Here is a 25,159-nt window from a genome sequence, read left to right as displayed (position 1 = left end):
TTTAGATAAACGCAAATGCCATGAGCACATTAAGGCTCCGTCTTCTTGTCATTGAAAATAAGTTTGTAAAAGTAATACAGTTGTGTTTAGAAAAAGAGGCAGGGAAAGAAGAATTAAGAACAGTGAACAAAACTACATTCTTCCTTTATTATATTGGGTGTTCAGTCAGGTGGAATTCATTAAATTTGTACAAGACCATTAAATACATTTCCAACAGAGAGGAGAAAATGATCAAACAAGACTTGGTGATAAATTCTTAAGTGCTTTATGTTACAGCACCATGTAACATTACTACATATTTTTGTGAAAAAAGACAACAAATCAGCACATTGAACACTTGAAAAACAATTGAATTTTATAATGGATGATGCTACGCAGCAGTTTTCTGGCTCCTCTCAATGGCCATTTTCTCCAATCTCTCCGTGTAGAAGCCATTGAAGTCCAGCCTATAAAAAGACATCTCATTATTCATAGCACCTCTGTTGAGAAGACTGAATTTTAATGAGGGTTGTAAAAGCTCTTCAAAAGTAAGAGATTTCAAAGCTTGCGCTACACATTTCTATTGTCACTGCTCGGGCCAGGTTAAATTGCTAAGCACTCATATATGTACAGAGGAAATTTGAATGAAAGGTTCTTTTCACAACCCACCTGTAGATGATGTTGATCATGCTGTGTTCACAGTCATTGGTGCTGTAAATGCTGAGCTTATCCAAAAGCTCCAGCAATAAGGTGCTGAAGTTACTGTCAAACTTGCTGATGGTCGCCTCAAACCCAGAGTCAGACTGGAGGGCATCCACATGCTCAGCTAGGAACTGAGATCAAGACAAATAGATGAAATAAAATATTATTATTATTTATTTTAAATATTTCATTATAAAATATGTTTTTTTTCTTATCTTTTGGCAGATTATGGTTTCAGTTATTACACAGCCTGTTTTTAAAGTGCCTCTTTAGTTTCAGTATTGTAAAATAATTGATTCAATGCCAATAGTCCTGTTCACACAGTAATACCAGTAAATTGCCGTAAAATTACTGGAACGAATTTACCGGTAAATACAAAAATGCACTGTTTACACACAGGCAACTACTTTCCGTCTTTTTACCGGTAAAGCACCATTCACACATCGGTTTCAAATTACCGGTAAATTCTGTGACATCATTAACCAGAAATGACCAAATAAAGTAAATGCAGAGTAAATACTCAGAATGTTATGATTGGCCCAGAGCCGTTGAATTTTGAATTTCAATGGCTCTGGATTGACCCAGAGTAGACGTCTTACGTCAGTGTGTTCTGAACTTGTACGTGTAATCGGTGAAAACTAATTTACTGGTAACGTTACAACTTCTCATAACGGTAAATTGCCGGAACAAATTTACCGGTATGTTTGAAAAGGTCCTGTTCACACACACGATCTCTTAACGGTAATTTACTGGTAATTTACCAGTAAAGTCTGTATGTGTGAAAGGGGCTAATGACTCACTTTAGAGGCCAGTCTTTTTTTCTCTGCCTCTTCTGTCCGCTCAGTCGAGGCCGAGTTCCCGAAAGTTAGCCGCTTCATCTCACTGTCTATCCTCATGCTATGAGTGAACCGCTGCAAAACAATCAAAATAAACACTCCAGTATGAGCATGACATAACAGGACAGCTTCATTATGAAATGACAGCAAATTTATGCATTTCACAACATGCACAATCCCGTTATAGTGACCCAGAGACAAAAAATAAACTATATAATTTAATATAAAATATTAAAAACATATATACATATACAGTATAAACTGTTCTACAATTTGTGCAGTTTAATTATGTACACTACAGTTCAAAAGTTTGAAGCCAGTAAGATTTTAAAGAAATGTATATATATACAGTGTATAGCTAGGATGCATTATACAGAAGTAAAAAATTTAAGTAAAGACATTCATAATGTTACAAAAGATTTCAAATAAATGCTGTTCTTTTGTACTTTATATTCATCAAAGAAAACGTATTATGGCCTCCACAAAAATATTATGCAGCACAACCGTTTTCAGCATTGATAATAATAAATGCTTCTTGAGCAGCAAATAAGCATATTAGAATGATTTCTGAAGGATCATGTGACACTGAAGACTGGAGTAACGGCTGCTGAAAAACTAGCTTTACCATCACAGGGATATTACATTTTAAAATACATTAAAATAGATAACGGTTCACAATATTACGGTTTTTACTGTATTTTTGGGCAAATAAATGCATCCTTAGTGATCATAAAAGACTTTAAAACATTTGTAAAAAATGGTACCGACCCCACATTTTTTCTCAATAATGTCTATATTTACCTGCATGCAGTTGGTGAACATGACACAGACAGACATGAGCTTGGAGAAGATGCGGAGCAGCTCGGGGTTGGTGAGCATACAGTCCTTCAGACAGTTATCCAGGAAGCTGGTGTGATGACACAGGACATCATCAATGTTGGAAGCCTAAAAAAAAAAGACAAGCAAATTAAGAAAGCACTGTGAATTAATTTAAACTCAATTTGTGCTCAGCCAGATCTCGATTATTACATAACAGCCTGATTACAATTTTTTGAGAGAACCATGATCACTGTTTTCTTTAAATTCAAACCAATAATGGATACTGGCTTAGGAATTTTAATGGAATTATGCAAGCACTCCAGCATTATATATAAATATATGTACTGTATGTATGTGTCAAATATATAGTATATATAATATACATATTGTATATAAATATGTAAAATATCATATATTACATTTGATATATTTGTTTAGCTTTAAAGGAAATAACATATTTTATAAATTTTTATTATAATTATTTATTTAGAATTAATCAGCAACCAAAATTTCAGAATCATGACAGCCATATACTGAAACAATTTATGAATTAAAGTTTAATTAATTAAAAGGATACATGTGCATGAAAATGTTGTGCTTATAACAGGTCATTAATCCAGAAAGAAATGAGATAAATCTGACTTGAATCATATTTTATAAATTTTTATTATAATTATTTATTTAGAATTAATCAGCAACCAAAATTTCAGAATCATGACAGCCATATACTGAAACAATTTATGAATTAAAGTTGAATTAATTAAAAGGATACATGTGCATGAAAATGTTGTGCTTATAACAGGTCATTAATCCAGAAAGAAACGAGATAAATCTGACTTGAATCCAATTAAATTTACTATTTAAAAATAACTGCTTGTTCTGAACTCATGAGCCATAATTAAGCATAAAGCAGTTTTTTATTTAATTGACTCACAGATTTCAGGTTGTTCTCCATGATGTGCCATGTGGGCTCCATAACCTCAAACATCATGTAATACTGAATGTTCTGCACAAAGTTGAGCATCCGTTGTCTTAATGCAAAGGCAGCAGCAAACCTACAATTTACAAGAGCTACTTAAAAGATGTTCACTTGAAGATACACAATCCGAGGTCAAAATACATATTTAGTCTCACCATTTAGCAGAGTGCAGTGAATATTGCTTAGCTGCTTTATTGCTGATCCACACATTACAGAGCAGCCTCTCCACATGCTTGCAGTAGAACATGTGCCTGAAGAGCATCTGGTATCTTGTCAGGGCTTTTCTGTACAACAGACCATCGTGTTAAGGGAGTAGTTCATTGTAAAGATGCGGTCACAATATTTTTCAGTAAAATTTCACAAGCAAAAAATATGTCAATCACAGAAGTAAAATAGATTACTTGATCCTGGATTGCAAAACATGGGATTCCAGGGTCCAGCTGCATTAACACAGCCACTGTTAAAATGGTCTTCAGAGCTAGTTTGACTAGCTAGCAGTTAGCCAAGGGGTAATCAGTCTTACTTTTTGGATTCAAATTACACCAATCTACCTTTTTTTAACAGACTTAAAAAGTTATGACCAGTCTTGAAAAAACTATTCAAGACTAGTCTAAGCAGTTTATGAACAACTGGGCTGTTGATGAGCTTCTTTGGCTTCATTTGGAACCGTTTTTGTTAGTGGAGCAAAAACAGATGTTAATATTTTCTGTAAAAAGTTACCCAATTGAATATGTTGCTCAAGTCAGGCTTAGTTTGGATTGTCAGACATATTCAAGCACAAAGTATAGTTCTTTAGATAAACGCAAATGCCATGAGCACATTAAGGCTCCGTCTTCTTGTCATTGAAAATAAGTTTGTAAAAGTAATACAGTTGTGTTTAGAAAAAGAGGCAGGGAAAGAAGAATTAAGAACAGTGAACAAAACTACATTCTTCCTTTATTATATTGGGTGTTCAGTCAGGTGGAATTCATTAAATTTGTACAAGACCATTAAATACATTTCCAACAGAGAGGAGAAAATGATCAAACAAGACTTGGTGATAAATTCTTAAGTGCTTTATGTTACAGCACCATGTAACATTACTACATATTTTTGTGAAAAAAGACAACAAATCAGCACATTGAACACTTGAAAAACAATTGAATTTTATAATGGATGATGCTACGCAGCAGTTTTCTGGCTCCTCTCAATGGCCATTTTCTCCAATCTCTCCGTGTAGAAGCCATTGAAGTCCAGCCTATAAAAAGACATCTCATTATTCATAGCACCTCTGTTGAGAAGACTGAATTTTAATGAGGGTTGTAAAAGCTCTTCAAAAGTAAGAGATTTCAAAGCTTGCGCTACACATTTCTATTGTCACTGCTCGGGCCAGGTTAAATTGCTAAGCACTCATATATGTACAGAGGAAATTTGAATGAAAGGTTCTTTTCACAACCCACCTGTAGATGATGTTGATCATGCTGTGTTCACAGTCATTGGTGCTGTAAATGCTGAGCTTATCCAAAAGCTCCAGCAATAAGGTGCTGAAGTTACTGTCAAACTTGCTGATGGTCGCCTCAAACCCAGAGTCAGACTGGAGGGCATCCACATGCTCAGCTAGGAACTGAGATCAAGACAAATAGATGAAATAAAATATTATTATTATTTATTTTAAATATTTCATTATAAAATATGTTTTTTTTCTTATCTTTTGGCAGATTATGGTTTCAGTTATTACACAGCCTGTTTTTAAAGTGCCTCTTTAGTTTCAGTATTGTAAAATAATTGATTCAATGCCAATAGTCCTGTTCACACAGTAATACCAGTAAATTGCCGTAAAATTACTGGAACGAATTTACCGGTAAATACAAAAATGCACTGTTTACACACAGGCAACTACTTTCCGTCTTTTTACCGGTAAAGCACCATTCACACATCGGTTTCAAATTACCGGTAAATTCTGTGACATCATTAACCAGAAATGACCAAATAAAGTAAATGCAGAGTAAATACTCAGAATGTTATGATTGGCCCAGAGCCGTTGAATTTTGAATTTCAATGGCTCTGGATTGACCCAGAGTAGACGTCTTACGTCAGTGTGTTCTGAACTTGTACGTGTAATCGGTGAAAACTAATTTACTGGTAACGTTACAACTTCTCATAACGGTAAATTGCCGGAACAAATTTACCGGTATGTTTGAAAAGGTCCTGTTCACACACACGATCTCTTAACGGTAATTTACTGGTAATTTACCAGTAAAGTCTGTATGTGTGAAAGGGGCTAATGACTCACTTTAGAGGCCAGTCTTTTTTTCTCTGCCTCTTCTGTCCGCTCAGTCGAGGCCGAGTTCCCGAAAGTTAGCCGCTTCATCTCACTGTCTATCCTCATGCTATGAGTGAACCGCTGCAAAACAATCAAAATAAACACTCCAGTATGAGCATGACATAACAGGACAGCTTCATTATGAAATGACAGCAAATTTATGCATTTCACAACATGCACAATCCCGTTATAGTGACCCAGAGACAAAAAATAAACTATATAATTTAATATAAAATATTAAAAACATATATACATATACAGTATAAACTGTTCTACAATTTGTGCAGTTTAATTATGTACACTACAGTTCAAAAGTTTGAAGCCAGTAAGATTTTAAAGAAATGTATATATATACAGTGTATAGCTAGGATGCATTATACAGAAGTAAAAAATTTAAGTAAAGACATTCATAATGTTACAAAAGATTTCAAATAAATGCTGTTCTTTTGTACTTTATATTCATCAAAGAAAACGTATTATGGCCTCCACAAAAATATTATGCAGCACAACCGTTTTCAGCATTGATAATAATAAATGCTTCTTGAGCAGCAAATAAGCATATTAGAATGATTTCTGAAGGATCATGTGACACTGAAGACTGGAGTAACGGCTGCTGAAAAACTAGCTTTACCATCACAGGGATATTACATTTTAAAATACATTAAAATAGATAACGGTTCACAATATTACTGTTTTTACTGTATTTTTGGGCAAATAAATGCATCCTTAGTGATCATAAAAGACTTTAAAACATTTGTAAAAAATGGTACCGACCCCACATTTTTTCTCAATAATGTCTATATTTACCTGCATGCAGTTGGTGAACATGACACAGACAGACATGAGCTTGGAGAAGATGCGGAGCAGCTCGGGGTTGGTGAGCATACAGTCCTTCAGACAGTTATCCAGGAAGCTGGTGTGATGACACAGGACATCATCAATGTTGGAAGCCTAAAAAAAAAAGACAAGCAAATTAAGAAAGCACTGTGAATTAATTTAAACTCAATTTGTGCTCAGCCAGATCTCGATTATTACATAACAGCCTGATTACAATTTTTTGAGAGAACCATGATCACTGTTTTCTTTAAATTCAAACCAATAATGGATACTGGCTTAGGAATTTTAATGGAATTATGCAAGCACTCCAGCATTATATATAAATATATGTACTGTATGTATGTGTCAAATATATAGTATATATAATATACATATTGTATATAAATATGTAAAATATCATATATTACATTTGATATATTTGTTTAGCTTTAAAGGAAATAACATATTTTATAAATTTTTATTATAATTATTTATTTAGAATTAATCAGCAACCAAAATTTCAGAATCATGACAGCCATATACTGAAACAATTTATGAATTAAAGTTTAATTAATTAAAAGGATACATGTGCATGAAAATGTTGTGCTTATAACAGGTCATTAATCCAGAAAGAAATGAGATAAATCTGACTTGAATCCAATTAAATTTACTATTTAAAAATAACTGCTTGTTCTGAACTCATGAGCCATAATTAAGCATAAAGCAGTTTTTTATTTAATTGACTCACAGATTTCAGGTTGTTCTCCATGATGTGCCATGTGGGCTCCATAACCTCAAACATCATGTAATACTGAATGTTCTGCACAAAGTTGAGCATCCGTTGTCTTAATGCAAACGCAGCAGCAAACCTACAATATACAAGAGCTACTTAGTAAGATGCTCACTTGAAGATACACAGTCCAAGGTCAAAATACATAGTCTCACCATTTAGCAGAGTGCAGTGAATATTGCTTAGCTGCTTTATTGCTGATCCACACATTACAGAGCAGCCTCTCCACGTGCTTGCAGTAGAACATGTGCCTGAAGAGCATCTGGTATCTTGTCAGGGCTTTTCTGTACAACAGACCATCGTGTTAAGGGAGTAGTTCATTGTAAAGATGCGGTCACAATATTTTTCAGTAAAATTTCACAAGCAAAAAATATGTCAATAGTGTTGCAATGTAATTGTGCGACAATTACATTGTGCAACATTTCAAACAGCATAGTGTGTAACGTGCAACATTTTTGATGGTAAATGATGACAAAACTATTTCTTTAAGAAGCACAGGGCCATAGTTACAATTACAAGCTGCTTGAAATAAAAGCTATACAGTCATACAGAAAAGCTGAGTACCGGTTGATTATGAGTGAAAGTGGCCACTTGACGATGTAGTCAAAAGAGAAAGCCTCCAGGCCGCTAAGTGACACCTCTGTGGGCTCTGCATTAATGATAGCTTTCTCCTGCTTGGTGTCTATAGCGAGGACACGCAACAGCTGGGTGATAACATCATGGGGCATCAGGTCAATCTGGAAGAGAACAGTAATGTTAAATCATGCATTTTCAGTGACGACACGTTGCCTATTTTTGAGCAACTGCACATAATTTTCCATTCGTTAAGAAGACTCTCATCCACTTTCCAAATGATACAACTATTTAGATGGGTGACAGTAGCTATTTTCACACATAAAATGTTGAAAATTTCCATTTGCTGATTTTCTGCGGTTTGCGATTTGAAATGTGATTTTTTTTAAATCCAGGTTTGCAGTGCTTGTTTGTTGGGCTGCACAACTTGGCCAATATGTTGATATTATATTATTATTATATTATGATAAAGAAACGACTAAATAAAAAACGAAATATTACAACTGTAATATTTCACTGTAAAATAACACAATCAACTATTTAAGAAAATACTGCAAACACAAGACAGATAATGAGCTGCTCATGTGTAAAAACACAGTGCCGTGCTTCACTCTGAAACCTGCATCTTATATTTATTTACAGTAATTAAATAGCAGCCTTTGTGATTTGCCATAATCGTGATTTCAGCTTTATTTTTGCCCGTCTTTAGGCAAAAGATGAAACTGAACAACAATTTGTTTTTCATTTGGATTTCTACTGCAAAAGCAGTTGCTCAACACCTGAAATCTAGACTGTTCTGCAGAATGCACAAACATACTGTACATATTACAAAGTGCTAATGTTAAAGTAACTGTCGAGAAGACCGATGCGCATTTGACCTTTAAATCATCTTTGAAGGGGTCTGTGTTGGCAGTGCTCATCCTCAAGGCCAGCTCCAGCAGGGCCTCCAGCCGTGGAGGAATGATGTCATCAACCGGCTTCTTCAGTTCTTCCTCCGTTAGGTCCATAAAATGCACGAAAAAGTCTCCTTTATCCATTAAGAAGTAATGTTTGATTGACCTGTATCACAAAATGTAAGAAATTAGGTGATATTGAGATATTCAGATCACAGTTGTTGAATAATACCAAATAATCTGTTAGATCAGGGGTCTCCAGACTTGGTCCTAGAGGGCCAGTGTCCCGCAGAGTTTAGCTCCAACCCTCATCAAACACACCTGAACCAGCTAATCAAGCTCTTACTAGGTATAATAGTAACTTTCAGGCACGTGTGTTGAGGCAAGTTGGAGCTAAACTCTGCAGGACACCGGCCCTCCAGTACTGAGTTTGGTGACCCCTGTTTTACAATATACTTTGGGCTTTAGAAACAGATGTCACTGTGATGCAGCTACACCCGAAGAACAAAGAATTAAGTTGTGAGGTGTGAGCTTGTGATGAGAAAAAGATATATCAGTCTTTCAACATTGAATCAATCAAAATGATCTGGTTTTTAAAGGCACTGACCCAAAAATGAAAATTCTGTCATCCTTTACTCATCCCCTCATGTGTTCCCATCTCAGACTGCTGTTCATCTTCAAAAACTGTATTTTAGGTTTATGTCCCAGGAATTGAAAGTTCATATAACAAAAACTTTGGCAATTCAAAAAGTTCATACAAACATTGTGGGGGGAAAAAATCCATTGAGTGGTTTAATCCAAATCATCTAAAGAGACACGACTGCTAAAACAAACCAAGGAGGTTTGCTTTTGCACGTCAAGCAAGTTGAGCTGCCGTTGACCATATTTGATGTGCCCGGTTTATGCGTGTTGATCAATGTTTATGTGAATAAATGCCTAAATTAAAGCAATAGTTCACCCAAAAATGAACATTTGCTGAAAGATGTAGATGAGTTTCAGGCCATCCAAGATGTAGTTATGTTTGTTTCTTCATCAGAACAGACTTGGTGAAATTTGGCATTACAACACTTGCTCAGTGAATGGATGGCACAGTGAATGGGTGCCATCAGAATAAGAGTCCAAATAGCTGATAAAAACATCACAATAATCCACATGACTCCAGTCAATTAATTAATGTCTTGTGAAGTGAAAAACTGCATGTTTTGTCTGTAAGAAACAAATCCATCATTAAGGCGTTTTAACTTTATGAAAGTTCATATAACAAAAACTTTGGCAATTCAAAAAGTTCATACAAACATTGTGGGGGGAAAAAATCCATTGAGTGGTTTAATCCAAATCATCTAAAGAGACACGACTGCTAAAACAAACCAAGGAGGTTTGCTTTTGCACGTCAAGCAAGTTGAGCTGCCGTTGACCATATTTGATGTGCCCGGTTTATGCGTGTTGATCAATGTTTATGTGAATAAATGCCTAAATTAAAGCAATAGTTCACCCAAAAATGAACATTTGCTGAAAGATGTAGATGAGTTTATTTCTTCATCGGAACAGATTTGGAGAAATTTAGCATTTCATCTGATGCTGTCAGAATAAGAGTCCAAATAGCTGATAAAAACATCACAATAATCACATGACTCCAGTCAATTAATTAATGTCTTGTGAAGTGAAAAACTGCATGTTTTGTTTGTAAGAAACAAATCCATCATTAAGGCGTTTTAACTTTAAATACTCACTTCTGACCAAAATCCACCGACATATTTATTTCGATATTTATTGTATTTGATTGTTTCGATTGATTTATTTAGACATTTTAACTGCTTTGGATCATTTTCAATAGTGCTCGATCTGTGCGTATTTCTCTCCTGTTTCAGACGAGATGACTTTTACATTGGAGAAATCAATATTATGAATAGTAAACTTTATTTAGCCGGTAGCAAGTTTGAAGTTAGAAACATGTTACAAACATCTTAACAATGATTTTATTTATCACAAACACTACACTGGGTGAACTATACCTTTAAAATCTGTTCATCATATAAGGCAATCATGTCTCTTCAGAAGATTTGAATTAACTCATTCAATTCATATGGACTATGTTTACTATGTCTTTACAATCCTTTTAAATTGTCAACTTTTGGTTACATGGACTTTAAATGTTTTGAACATAAATGAAAGTCTTGCATTTGGAATGACATGAGTGTGAGTAAGTGATGTCAGAAGTTAAAATACACACCCACGGTCTGCTGTAGTACTAACAAAACAATCATGATCCTAACCTTTATCTCCATGAGGAAATCTCAGTTGGCCAGACAGTGATTCATCCTTTCTGATTCATTAAAATATTGGTGTCTGGAACACTGAGAGCTGTCAAAAGCTTAGCTTAAAGATGTGCTACAAATGAAGGGTGCTCATAAATGGCACCATTGGCTCAGATTACTCACTCACATACCTGACAGCAGATTATTATGTCCAATTCTCAGTGAGCTAAGAAAGGTTACCTTACCATGTTATGTGTACTTATTGAAAGCAAATAAAATTGTATGTTAATTGTATGTTACTAGGTCCATTTATTTTTTCCTAATAACAAAATCTTTTCGTAAATTTAAGCTGACATTTGATTTCCTGTTCATTGGGGTCTAAATACATTTAAACACTGACACATACATTTTCTGTAAAATGACATTGAAGCAATGTGTATTGTTAAAAGCGCTTGACTTGATTTGGCACGACCCTAGGAAACACTGCCAGAATAATACAATTTCAAACCTTCAAGTTTTACCTCAGGCGTGAAACAAGCTCCTTTTCCTCCATCAAGAAGTCAAGCAGAACCTTACTGGCGTAGTAATATGCTTTTTCGATCTGCTCCACATACGCTCTCTCTTTAAGCGTGTAGAGAACCTCTTTGGCATCTGGACAGGTTACGTCACGGCCGCACTCTCGCACAACATTCAGATACTTGCCTGAAATGAGAAAGAAGTTAGGACTGGTTATGAAAATAAAGCATTTAGCCACTCTATTCTTTCCAGCTGGGCATTATAATCATTAGAAATTGTATAAATTTGAACATGTCTACCATTTAACCCCAGCTTTCTAGTAGCATCTTATGTATCTTATGCTATATACTCTCTACATAAGCAGCTGCCTCCTATTGATGGCTAAAATGCTGTCTAAATACAAAAATGCTGTCTGGAACTGAGCTAAAGTTTCATAAATGAAAATGCCTCACCTGTGTTTAATATCTTATCTGCCATTTTCTGAAGGAATGATGGGATCCTGTGCTGGACGATAGTGTATCTCTGATCCCAGTATTTGTCATTATAATCCTCCTGAATCTTCTCTTTTTGCAGCTCATGCTCCTCAACCATGAATTCACTATAAAAAAAAAAAAACAGTACTTGAAGTTTTATTATATGAAATTTTATTATATATATGAAATATAAATGTATGAATATATACCATATACACATATATATATATAATATAAATAAATACAAATTTCAAAAAGTGGCACTTCATACATAGCTTATCAATGTCCTCTAATGTGTCTGGAAATACTCAATATGTTATGTATATAACATGTTTAAGGGCAATTCATACTGAAAAGCTAAATATTATTAACAGTTAAAAAAAATTACATAAAAAAAAATCTAATTTAAAAAGCATCCACAAGAGGCTACCAAACACATTCTACCTGTATGGGTCTTTAATGATGCCCCTATAGATCCACTTCTCAAGTATTTCAAAGTAGGGGACGCTGGCTGCTTTGGTCAGATAGAGGCAGAGCTCTATGAATATATACCATATACACATATATATATATAATATAAATAAATACAAATTTCAAAAAGTGGCACTTCATACATAGCTTATCAATGTCCTCTAATGTGTCTGGAAATACTCAATATGTTATGTATATAACATGTTTAAGGGCAATTCATACTGAAAAGCTAAATATTATTAACAGTTAAAAAAAATTACATAAAAAAAAATCTAATTTAAAAAGCATCCACAAGAGGCTACCAAACACATTCTACCTGTATGGGTCTTTAATGATGCCCCTATAGATCCACTTCTCAAGTATTTCAAAGTAGGGGACGCTGGCTGCTTTGGTCAGATAGAGGCAGAGCTCGTGAGCCTGTGTGTCTCCGGTGTAATTGAAGGTACGATCATGAAGCAGGCTGAGGGTCGAGCCACCCATACACTCACCCTTGTCAACAGAAGTGGCTACATGAAAGAGACCAGGGAGAAAGCGCATTAGCATGAGCATGTCAACAATGTCGGCGCTACGTACGGGCGAAGGGAACCCACCCCCCGAAACACGATTACTACCAAGGCCCCCTTTAGAAATACAAATGTTTGCTCTGGTACTGACTCTGTGTGAACAATAAAACATGCGAGCAACATGCCAGCATTGTTAACAACATGCTAGAAACATGCTAACACCATGATACATGATGCTAGCAACGTGCTAAATCTACTAACAACATGCTCAGAAATGTTAGACACAAACTAGCAACAATGTTAATATGTTAAAGTATGCTAACAGCATTAAAACATTCGATAACTTGTTAGATACATAAAACATGCTGCCACCATGCTAAAACATGATAGAAACATGTTGGCAATTGGCTAAAAAATGCTTGCAACATGCAAAAACATTTTAGTTTTAGAAACAGGTTAGTAGCATGCTAATTCCTCCTAACAATGTGCAAAAACATGTTAATAATACATTGTATTTGCTAGCATCATGTTAAAACATGCTAGACACATTAGCAACATGCTAACAATGTGGAAAAAAAACATAGTAAAAAATGCTAGCAACATTCTAACACATTTCTAAATCATGCCATCAATGCCTACTACATCTAAGTAACCACCAAACTTTAAAACCTTATTTAAACTTTCAGATAAGGCTCTGTCAAGCCAACATCAATATTTGTCCTGACAAACTTCTCTAGTGGACCAGAAGGCTGTTGCAACTAATAAAGTTAAAGAATTAAGAACCAGCTATCAGTGAACATGAAAAATATACTTTGACTCAAAGTATATTTTTACAGACAAAAACTGTCAAAATTAACTTATTACTCCTGTTGACACTTCCAAAATGCTAAGTGCTGCTCTTATAAGAACCACACGTTTTGACATCTTTACCGATGGAGGCCAGGATTTCCATGGTACGCATGGTGGGCTGTATGTAGAACCAGAGCTTCTGCAGGGAGAGCGTGCCCTGTCTGTGGAGATGCTCCAGCTGGGTCACCAGGATGAGATATTCCTTCATCAGAGTCCTCATGGCTGCAGTCAAGGCATGATTCACTTGACCGTACTCAAACGATGATTTCTCCTCTGTGAAGCTGGACATGGAATATTCAAATTTCTTGCAAGAAATTTATACGAGTCTCAGATAACATGTGAGCAAGCCAGGCAAAATGAAATATCAATGCTTTTCATAAAATGATTTCACAGGGCCCATAAAAGCCCTCTGACATTAATATTGCAACCAGGGTTTGAAATTAACACTGCTGACCCACCAGATGCAGGTGAAAAATCGACCACGGCAGGTTACACATATCAAATCGTTAGCCAGTTTGGTGGGTTATGAGTCATAAATTATGTCCTCCAACCAGGAGCCTCCAAAATTAGCAAAACAAAAACGTCTTTAAAAGTTCAAACACATTGAGTGTACATACACAAGCTAAAAAACAGATGTTCACTTTCAAGTCGTAAAACTGAAAGCCATTCAATGATTCAGAATCAGATTTATTACCAAATACATTTTAAATCTAAGCAGTGATTTTGATCATCTGGATTATTTCGGATGCTTTTTTGGCTTGTAGAAATTCTGAATGGTTGGTAACTTAAACATTTTAGAAGCCAAAATCAGTGAAATAATTTATTTCAAACCCTGATAATGTAAACACATGACTAACATAACTATTAAAGGTCAAACTGTTCACTGACCGTGTGATAGTGGAGTAACAAGATGCCACCGGTAATATCCGGTTGACCAGCTCTTTGATGGACATGTCGAGGGAAGGATCTACTATGAAAGAGCGGCTCTGTCTGCCGAGCACAGGCTGAGCTGCGATGTCTCTCCCATCCACGCCAATCAGCACATACAGCAGGTCCTCAACCAGAGCTTGTTCCTGTGCAGCCAGCGGCATTGTACCTGTAATTACACACGTTTAAGTCACTATTAAATCAAAACTGACAGCTCAATTTTTTAAATTAAATTTTACAGTGTTTATTATGAATGATTTATCCATGCACATCTTATTTTTTTTAATTCATCTGTAATCTTTATAATCTTTCATTTAAAAAAAATTAACTTGCCCTCCCTATCATAACAATATCTGTTCTTTGATGACATGTTCACTGGCACAAGGGCAGGACAATAACCTATTCTGTCCAGTGAACCCCCTTGAAATCGCCGCAATTAGCAAAACAACGATTCAATCAATTCCAGAATATTTTTCTCATTCAAGAAACCATTTTACTCAGGTATGTCACTCACAATAGGAAAGAAAAGATGATTGCAACTTTCATTACATGCTGACTTTCAATCACACATATCACCAGATTTGGCATCTATTGCTTCTTCGGTGATATTTAAAGTATAAGTGAAATTAAAAGTGTCCATATTTCTTCATAATCTCTCATCAAATTGATTAACTTGCTCTACCTCTGTAACAATTCCCTATGCATCTAAGGCTCTGATTTTGGAAAGCCCTGCTACATACATACCAATAGCCACCACGGGATCTCCCACAGGCGTGGGGCTAGTGACGAAATCCCCAATCAGCGCAGGCCGGTCATACACCCAGTTTGGAAACACAGGGTTTGGCTGAGTGGGGTTCTTCTTGTTATGTCGGTCTCTCAGCATTTTACGGATGACCTCAGAAGACTGTGAGGGAAAACAAAATGATCGTAAACTGATGCAATAGACAGAATTCAGGATCGGCTTACTAAATCATGTTCATTAATGAATGCAAAAAATAACAGTGTACACTGGGTTCCAAATTATTATGCAAAGGACATATCAGTAAAATTTCAGTTTGCTTGTTTAATTTCTCATATGTTTTTAGATAACCGTTATCAATCTCAGACAGGTTTGTTAAATATTCTGCCAGGTCTTCTTAGGTAAATGAAAAACCTACTTAGAGAGGTTGCTCCACATTATTAGGCAAGTCACAGTTCTCATGCAATATGGGGAGGAAGAAAGATCTTTCTGAAGATGAAAAGCATGAAACAGTGCAACGTCTTGCGAAAGGCACTTAAGGATCTAAGGATTCTTTGTTGCAGCCTGTGTGTGTTGCTTCAAGGGTGCAACCATGCATTTGTGTTGTGTTGTTTTACTTCCTTTTATATTCATTTATTCTTCATTCATTTATAATCATTTCACTATTCCATTTAATCATATAATGATTAAAAACATTTATCTAGTTTTTTTATTGATTATCTGGCATGAAGGCATGATCTACAGCACTGAAAAAAAATCAGGTTTTTCCACAGAAAATCATACTCATTTCATGATCTAATTTTATAAGACCTAAAAAAAAGTGTATGCTTGTTTTAGGTTTTGCATGGGTTTTCCCCACCCCTTTCCATAAAGGGAAGTAAATATTGTAACAGCATACAACTCACAACAAGGGAGTGCCCTACATTTTCAGATCCATTTTAAACAGTGGCTTAAGGCAAATCAGACCTGTGATCACTTTTGTGCAAAATGCGTTATCCCTTTGAGTATGGTGTATTTGTGATTGTATGTTGTGATCTGTATTTGTATATTATCACTAGTGAACTTTGTGCTAACTGCCTAGGGACTGGGGCTGTCAAAATGGCTGAAAAACTAAATTCGAATTTTGTACTTAAATATTACCAAAATTCGAATTATATTCGAATTTAAAATGCATAATTTCAGCTAGAAAGAAGTCAAAATTTTGGCTTTTGGCTTCTCTTCAAGAGATCGCATCAAGCAAAATATTACTAATGCATGTTTATTCAAAGCATAAGATAACATGACTATCTGTGAAAAAATTTATGTATGCATGCGTAGTTTAATACAAAGGGCAGAAAGCCAATCACACAGAGTACACTAAATTTGAATTTTGTACTTAAATATTACCAAAATTCGAATTATATTCGAATTTAAAATGCATAATTTCAGCTAGAAAGAAGTCAAAATTTTGGCTTTTGGCTTCTCTTCAAGAGATCGCATCAAGCAAAATATTACTAATGCATGTTTATTCAAAGCATAAGATAACATGACTATCTGTGAAAAAATTTATGTATGCATGCGTAGTTTAATACAAAGGGCAGAAAGCCAATCACACAGAGTACATTTTTCATTTAAAAACATGAGATGCAGTGGGATTGCAGTGTTTTTTTCAAAGTTAAACTTGCATTAATTTTTCATGGCTTTCTAAACATAATTATTTTTAATTAACAACGCAGCAGCGCCACATCTAGTGGCTTCAACTGGATAGGCTAAGAAAAACATTGTAATGCAACAACACTTACATCGTCATCGCATCTCGTGCGCCACTGATCAGGCTGCCTGACGCACACCTAAAATTTGAATGCAACGTTTTTGCATTCGAATGTGGATTTTTATTTTAAATTCGACTAATATTAGATTTTTTTTTTGACAGCCCTACTAGGGACTATGGATGTAAATTAGCAATGTTGCTATAAATATTTACTTTTTTTTTTTCATACTAATGTTCATCAATGTGCATTGTCCCTATTAAATAAACAAACAGATTAATATCACTTTTCCTTTCCTCATACTACCTGAGGCACATTGGAGCTGGCTGTGACATTTCCCAGCTTTTTCCGCAATTCCTCCAGTTCTTGCATGGACATTTTGCTGCTGGTTGCAGGAATGCTGTATGACGTGGTCGTGCTGGATGCTGCATTTGCAGACATTTCTGATCTCTCTTTTGCATTCTGCTGCAAGAACTTCAAAGTCTGAAGAGCACAAGCATGTTTATGTTTGTCATAAATCCCCAATATCAAAAGAAATAATGAAGACACTGACAAATGTATGAGTTTAGGTTTGAAATTATGTGAACTTCTTGTTTAAAAATGAATAATGAGTTTCATTAAACCTACCTCTTTATCCTCAGTGAGTTTGGAGAGCAGATAAACCAGTGGATCAAGGTTGCGTACGTTCTTTGACTTCAATTCGTCATATTTCCTTAAGAAGTCTTCTGGTGTTTTGGAGTGTTCTGCCATTTTGACCTGGAAGACATGGTAAATTAGTCTCCTGCATTCAGAATACATGTAATGGGAGATAAAACACATCATGTCTGTTCACCTTAGCACTGTGTGCAGATACTGTAGTGGTCACATAAGGAGTCCTGTTCTTCTGCAGCAAATCAATGTAAACCTCAGCACCATCTCCTCCTCGGACATTAAGAAGCCCGAGAAGTTCATTAACATCATGATGAATCCTGAATTCACTCATGACTTCAGATGAAATCAGAAGCTGAAATCAGAAAGCGCCAACAGTGAGAAACTAGAGCAAGCTCCATGAATGAATAAATACATAACGACACTAGATCACTAAATTTGCTGACAGATGAACGCCAAAACCACGGATATTTAGTACGCCCAAGTGACAATAAAAAAAACGATGACTTGTTATTATTTATGCACAGCTAACGTTAGCCATCGGCCCATTTGCATTTATTGATATTGCATGACAAAACAAAACGTATTGTTTACCTAGAATTATAGACTTTGTTATTTTACCTAGTAGAAGTTTAATTAGTCCGTCTGAATAACACGAACAGCATCTGTTGATAAAACACTAGGGAAACTAACAACGCCACAATAACAGGAAGTCAGAAACTGTACATTTGTAAATGTCCGCCAAAAGGGCGGGCGTATTGTTTTCAAAATAAAAGTCCTTTCCTCTGAACCGTCCTATTATTATAAATGAGAATCTTTTTTTTCTTTCATATATACAGGTGCATCTCAATAAATTAGAATGTCATGGAAAAGTTCATTTATTTCAGTAATTCAACTCAAATTGTGAAACTCGTGTATTAAATAAATTCAATGCACACAGACTGAAGTAGTTTAAGTCTTTGGTTCTTTTAATTGTGATGATTTTGGCTCACATTTAACAAAAACCCACCAATTCACTATCTCAAAAAATTAGAATACTTCATAAGACCAATAAAAAAATAAATTTTTAGTGAATTGTTGTCTGTGTGCATTGAATTTATTTAATACACGAGTTTCACAATTTGAGTTGAATTACTGAAATAAATGAACTTTCCCACGACATTCTAATTTATTGAGATGCACCTGTATATAAAGATGCACACATTTTGAAAAGCCGAAAATAATACCCGGAAATAATATCAGTACAACACGTATTTTTAATTTTTTTTACTAAGTGATTATTTGTTAAATTTTTATGTAGATTTGTTTAATAACAAGGATACTACTACTACTAGGCTACTACTACTAATAGTAAAAGTAAAATAATAAAAATAATAATAATTATTATTATTATTATCTAAAATAATTTGTTATCAGAGATAGTCACACACACTTCCAGGGGCCAGTTGCATAAACTTAGCCCCTAAACTAAGATTGTGTCTTAACAACTAGTCTAACCAATTAGCAGTTATATACCAAGGGGAAATGAATCATATTTTTCAGATTTAAATTAGACCAATCTATGTTTTAACACAACTGACTTTATGACCTGTCTTAAAGAAAAAAAATGAGAGGAACTTGTGAGACTAGTCTAAACATTTTATGCAACTGGCCACAGTACCCCGAGATATAGTACAGCTAGACACAGAATTACACATGAATATATTTACAGAATAATACAAACAACTAGTATATGTGGTTTTTAAATACAGCATAAATAAATAAACTATATTATATACAACATATATATATATATGACATTAGCTACAGTTTCCACAATAAATTGACATTAGAGATGTTGCACATGCACCCTATCTAGTTGCGGTTTTGTTTATGCATGAGCAAAAAAATCGACTGTTATTTCTAATTTCTAAGAGACTTCTTCTGTCAGAATAGGCATATATGAAAGAACAAATTTTGACATTTGTGTTGTGTTAAGGTTTAGTATGCCTTTTGGAGTGACAAAATTAATTAATTAAACAAAAGAAACCAAAGTACAACTATGAAACAAGGCATTAGAAATCCTGCCAATGTTCAATTCAAACTTCCAATTTTTACCACAGTTGCCTCGGAGCCTCCAGACGGTCAACTCCATCAATCACAGTATCGATTCTGGAGTCAGTCACACATCTGGACAGTTTGAGTTTGCTATGAAAAGAACCCTGTGGTGATTATCAGAGATGTAGGCGAAGATGGCACACGACTTTTAGGCATCTTGTCTATTATCTCTATGAAATGACAAATTTATACCCATCAAAAACAGATCCAGAAGATTTTGTCTCTCTGGCCTTCCGACCAATCCCACTTCTCAGTTTGCACTCTGGTGTAGAGAACGCAGATGTTTCAAGGAGGAAGATTACTCATGTCAGTGATTCTCTTCTAACCCCCAGCGTTTGCAGTAGCTCAGCAGAGCACAGCTTGCCAGGGTGATAAACACAATAAATGACTCCCCACTAAAGGTATTACCTTGTGAAAAACCAAGTGCCATCTCACCAATCGAATCCAAATATCTTGTGGCGCTTTCAAATGGAACCTCTGAAGAATAATGTGTGAAAGAAGCAGGTGGTGAATGAAAAATAGAGAGGGTGGCGTTCTCAAGCCACAAATAATCTTGAAACTGTCAGTAGATGGTGAAAGAACTAAAGTGCTGGCTGCTGTTGGTTTATGGTTTGAGAGGTCACAAGTCTGGGCAATGAGACCATCTGCAGAGATGAAACCTGATCACTCAAGACTTCTAAAACAGGAAATCACAGCAGAAACAACTGATACCATTTAATTTCACATGAGCCTCTTGACTGCTGTAGATTGCACTGCTCTCTGCTGCATGGTTTAACAGAATGATACTCCCACACTGCTTGACATATAATTAGGTTTTTGACATTGTGGAGCATAAAGATGCATGACAAATTTGCCTTAGTTTTGAGGGACAGTTTTGCATGCATGTTCAACCTCAGTCAGTTAGGCTTTTTATGTCATGATTAATCTTTCGGTCCCATGTCTTGTTCTAACAGTTTTTTTTGTTGTTGCACTTTTGCACTATTTTCACAAGTAAAATGTACATTTTTAAAACTTATTTGCATTGGCAGCAAGAACAAAAAATCATGGCCGTGTCACTGGACAGATACTGTTACAAACTTTATGAACATTATGTAAATTCTGTTAGTCAGGTAATGTTAGTATACTTTCTAACATGACAACTGTAGACTGTAACATCTTTAATTTATCACCAAACGTGATTTGAAGCACACATTTTGCATTATTTGCTACTGTAATGTTGAAATGTTATTACAATGATCTTGTGTTTTGAAACATTGTTTATGTGGAAAGGAAATATTTACAATGTACTGAAAGAATGAGACCAGGTTTTGAACGAGTGATCCGTTTGGATTTTAGCTATACTAAACATTTTGAAAATGTACACTTTGCGTGGACTAAACAATGAACAAGAAAATTAATAAAATAAAATGTTTGATAGTAATAGCATTATGAAAGGCAGTTGAGGAAATATTTATACAGATTAACAACTTATTTTGTGTAATGAAAAGGATACTTTTTGATTTTGTGTATTGCAGCCTACTAACATAATTGAAAACATCATGAATTAAAAAAAACAAAACGTGCATTTTGGATGATTCAGTTGAAGGTTATTTGAGGGTATAAATCTTGTGTAGTTTGAATACTTGTGCCACTGAAATAAATGAACTTTTCCACGACATTCTAATTTATTGAGATGCACCTGTATATTGAAGAACGTTGGAAACCAAACATTTGATGCCACTGACTAAAAAACATATACATATATGTAGATGTAATATATATATTAGAAATGAGATTTGCTTTGTCAAACAGAGTTTCCTGTTTGTGTTTGCTAAGATTTAAGAGCTAAGATTTCAAATACAACATTTGATTCTGTTCTTGTGTGAAACTGTAATGATGATTTTAAAAACACCCAAATATGGTGAAAAAAATCAGTTCATTACATTTTAGTTGTTAAAAGTGTTAACAACACTTCATATGCAGACATGCAACAGAACTAACAACAACAGATGTATGTGTTATTTTAGAAACTCTTTGTGAGTCACTGCACTATATTATGACCAAAGTTACAACACTGTGTTCTAGCACTGGCGATACAGACTGTGTCATTTTCCTCACAAGATTCAATTTGAGATCAATTTCTACAACAGAAATTGATATGAGCCAAGATGTCAGACATGCAATTTCCCCGTGAAATTGTTTGTAGGTCAGGTAAATCACATTTCTTACACTGACTTTTAAAATCAAATTGTCAATATCTTGCAATAAACTGTGAATAGAGAGTTTCCTATTATAAAGTTTCTAGAAATGTAATGCAGATAAATTGCTTTGTGAAGGTTTTTCTAATTATAGAATTCAAGTGTTTTAGTCTAGAAAAATAATCTTTCAGCAAAAAGTAATTTTCCATTTTATCTTTGTGTGTGTGTGTAAGTAATAAAGTTAAATTAGTCAACATTAGTTAATACATTAACTATCATGAACTAACAATAAATAATAATTTTACTGCATTTATTTATTTGCATTTTTTTTGGTTAATTCATGCATACTTATACATTTTAACATGTTATCATGTATATTTTAACATTAATTAATTTAGTATGAATAACAGTTAAAAAATAAACTGTTGCATATATTTATATATTTATAAATTACCATTATAAAAAAATTAAATGATTGTTCATTGTTTTTTATGGTACCTAATTCATTAATACAGGTGTTTTGTCTGTGTTTTGAAAATTTCTTTGCAGAAAACTACCAGTACTTTTTCCATTTTTCTACATTTTTTCTTACAGTACAAAATTTAAATGTTTTCATTTTCATTTCAAGATTTTATCATAATACCTCACATTGCTGTATGCAGTGAATGCTGCTTTAATAACATAAATGGAAAAATGGCAGGAAGTTGCCTCAAACAAGTTTAATGAAGTCATTTAGCCAGTGATAAAAACATTATTTACTTTTATTATTAATAGCAGCAAAACACAATAACATAGCAATTGAAACATCTGAGAAAAATAATCACTGTGACCATTAAAATGCAATGAGCTTATTGAGTGGGGGACAAACTACAGCACTGCAGTGCATTTAGATCAGGCATTGCTTTGTGAAGTAGGTAAAGTAATAAATATGTGGGCTATTTGTTGCATCAGATGTGTTGGAAATTATCAAATGAATGTATTTGCAAGACGGTGACGCTCAAATCACATCATCTGCCTTCCTATCGACCTTACTCAAGCAATGTTCTTCTAGTGTCTGATATGATGAGCAAATCGTTATAAGTTTTCATATTAGTCATGCTGTAGGTTGGAGCTGTCAGCATGATGTGAATGAGTGAATTAAAACACTTTGACAGCAGGCCTGTTATGTAAGTCTGTTCATCAGTGTTGCTTGGTGGATTGGAACACAATGTGTTAGTTTTGAGGTGCGTGAAGAAGAAATTATTCTTTTTTTTCCCCCTGTTCAAACATCGTAACAATTGCAAAGGCGTAAGGCAAATGTACATTCATTTTATTATTCATCATATAACAAATGTAGCACAATAGCAACAGAAATTTCTTTTAGAACACATGACTGCAACGTGGCCTTGAGTGGCTTAATTTATAAACGGTGGCAACAGCGATATGATAAAAGACACAAATGTTCAATAGATAATTACACTTATTCATAATGAACGATTCTTCTGCCAAAAGATATAGCTCACTGGCCTCCAACTGGGGCTGTTTATAGCAACGGCTTAGAACTTGACTAATGCAATCAGATTTTATACACAAAACTATTCATTTTATAATATGTTTTCATATTGTATAAGTAGCTCTTTTAACAGTGCTGGAAATATCATACCTGCAAAACCACTGTAAAAAGGCAAAACAAGCAGCTGACTGGCCTGATTTGATGACCTAATATTGACTCGGCCCTATTAAACCATTAATTTAGTCAATAACAAAGCCAGTTAATTTAGATGTTACCACTAACTGCAGAGCATCATTGATATAAAGACAGCTGTGTATGTTAATCTGAAAACATTAATGAATCGATGTGGATTGGTAGATGATGTCTGGGGGAATATGTGCTCAAGACAGAAAATACATTTTCATGATCTTGTGTATTATACATTTCTACCATTGGTTAGTAACTCAGAGACAGATGTGAATCTGAGGACATTTCATGTACGGTACTTTAATTGTATTTATACAAAGCTAAATATATAGAATCACCTTTCCTAAAATATTCTGTGCATATTTAGAACTAAAAAACTAATCATTAAATCATTGTCTTAAATAAATATTTATGAATGAATATTTATATACTGAACACATTTGGTTGCTTTGCAGTCTGAAATGAAGACGGACACAGTTGTTGTTTTATCCAGCTGTATTTACTCAGTGCAAATTATAACATCCAAGTGAAAGATATAACACCAACAGGACAGAAAAAAAACAGAATCACTGAATTGGAAAAAGGATCCCTCCCCCCCTCCTAAAAATGACTTGTAAACTCAATCAGGTGTGTAGCTGATTACCTTCTCAATGGCACACAAAGCCATTTAACTTTTAACTGTGATCAGCTGTGGTCATTTTGATTAGCTCAGCATGAAACAGCTTTCCTAGAACATTTCAGTCCTTGGTACTGCAACTGAAGCAAACAAGCAACTATGAGTGGCAAGGCACTGTCAAAAGATCTCTGGGATAAAGTTGTGGAGAGGCACAAGTCAGGAGAGGGATACAAAAAAAGACAAAGAGTGGTCATTGTGTGCATGTGACAACAATATCACAAATTCTCCACAAATGTGACTTTTATGGGAGAGTTGTAAGAAAAAGCCACTCCTCATGAAAGGCCACAAGAAGTCACAGAAAAACATTTATGAAAAAAGAGATGGGGCGAAATACCATCAAATTCTTGAGGAAAATTTGCTGCCCTCTGCCAGAAAGTTGTCAATGTGAAGAAGGATTACCTTCCAACATGACAATGACCCAAAGCACACACCAAAACTGAGCACACAGCGGTTGGAGGAGAAAAAGGTGAAAATCTGTTTAATGACTTGAAGACTGCAGTCCACAAACAGTCACCAGTCACCATAAAGATTCTTTAAAGTTTCTTGACATGTAGTAATGGTTCTATTTAGCACCATAGCATCCTGAAGAACCCTTTCATTATGAAAATGGTTCTTTGTGTTAGAGTTTAGGGCAGGGATGCCCACACTCGGTCCTGGAGGGCCGGTGTCCTGCAGAGTTTAGCTCCAACCCTAATCAAACACACCTGAAGCAG

The 25,159-nt window shown here is 34.9% G+C and overlaps 2 protein-coding genes across 3 annotated transcripts; both read right to left on the bottom strand.

The window, feature by feature from the left end:
* Positions 1 to 128: 128 nt before the first annotated feature.
* On the bottom strand, positions 129 to 3,659 carry LOC107695551 (gamma-tubulin complex component 2-like). Its single transcript, XM_016495528.1, has 6 exons — positions 3,471 to 3,659; positions 3,271 to 3,391; positions 2,319 to 2,462; positions 1,482 to 1,592; positions 649 to 812; positions 129 to 446 (listed from the first exon to the last, which is right to left on the bottom strand). Exons 1-6 carry the CDS (start codon positions 3,575 to 3,577, stop codon positions 371 to 373), a joined length of 723 nt encoding a protein of 240 aa, XP_016351014.1. The 5' UTR covers positions 3,578 to 3,659; the 3' UTR covers positions 129 to 370.
* Positions 3,660 to 4,234: 575 nt separating this feature from the next.
* On the bottom strand, positions 4,235 to 18,538 carry tubgcp2 (tubulin gamma complex component 2). Of its 2 annotated transcripts, none has more exons than XM_016495526.1 (18): positions 18,440 to 18,538; positions 18,003 to 18,173; positions 17,798 to 17,926; positions 17,477 to 17,653; positions 15,428 to 15,587; positions 14,645 to 14,852; positions 13,838 to 14,037; positions 12,721 to 12,910; positions 11,913 to 12,058; positions 11,466 to 11,646; positions 8,675 to 8,855; positions 7,788 to 7,960; positions 7,379 to 7,507; positions 7,182 to 7,302; positions 6,425 to 6,568; positions 5,588 to 5,698; positions 4,755 to 4,918; positions 4,235 to 4,552 (listed from the first exon to the last, which is right to left on the bottom strand). In XM_016495526.1, exons 2-18 carry the CDS (start codon positions 18,150 to 18,152, stop codon positions 4,477 to 4,479), a joined length of 2,640 nt encoding a protein of 879 aa, XP_016351012.1. In that variant the 5' UTR covers positions 18,153 to 18,173; positions 18,440 to 18,538; the 3' UTR covers positions 4,235 to 4,476. The 2 variants fall into 2 exon arrangements, with proteins under 2 accessions (XP_016351012.1, XP_016351013.1); XM_016495527.1 differs by having other exon boundaries at positions 18,413 to 18,530.
* Between the last annotated feature and the right edge of the window lie 6,621 nt (positions 18,539 to 25,159).

This window comes from Sinocyclocheilus anshuiensis, unplaced genomic scaffold, assembly GCF_001515605.1.
Source record: "Sinocyclocheilus anshuiensis isolate Anshui unplaced genomic scaffold, SAMN03320099.WGS_v1.1 scaffold466, whole genome shotgun sequence".
In the NCBI taxonomy this organism is placed as follows: Eukaryota; Metazoa; Chordata; class Actinopteri; order Cypriniformes; family Cyprinidae; genus Sinocyclocheilus; species Sinocyclocheilus anshuiensis.
This window is presented reverse-complemented; position numbering and strand designations above follow the sequence as displayed.

Excerpts from the sequence above, each read along its gene's own strand:
- LOC107695551 (XM_016495528.1), bottom strand. The coding sequence starts at position 3,577 with ATGCTCTTCAGGCACATGTTCTACTGCAAGCATGTGGAGAGGCTGCTC. Across the intron at positions 3,392-3,470 it reads TCACTGCACTCTGCTAAATG|GTTTGCTGCTGCCTTTGCAT; the intron begins GTGAGACTAAAT and ends TGTAAATTGTAG. Across the intron at positions 2,463-3,270 it reads TGGAGAACAACCTGAAATCT|GCTTCCAACATTGATGATGT; the intron begins GTGAGTCAATTA and ends TTTTTTTTTTAG.
- tubgcp2 (XM_016495526.1), bottom strand. The coding sequence starts at position 18,152 with ATGAGTGAATTCAGGATTCATCATGATGTTAATGAACTTCTCGGGCTT. Across the intron at positions 14,038-14,644 it reads TGTTACTCCACTATCACACG|CTTCACAGAGGAGAAATCAT; the intron begins GTCAGTGAACAG and ends TTCCATGTCCAG. Across the intron at positions 12,911-13,837 it reads GGAAATCCTGGCCTCCATCG|CCACTTCTGTTGACAAGGGT; the intron begins GTAAAGATGTCA and ends TCTTTCATGTAG.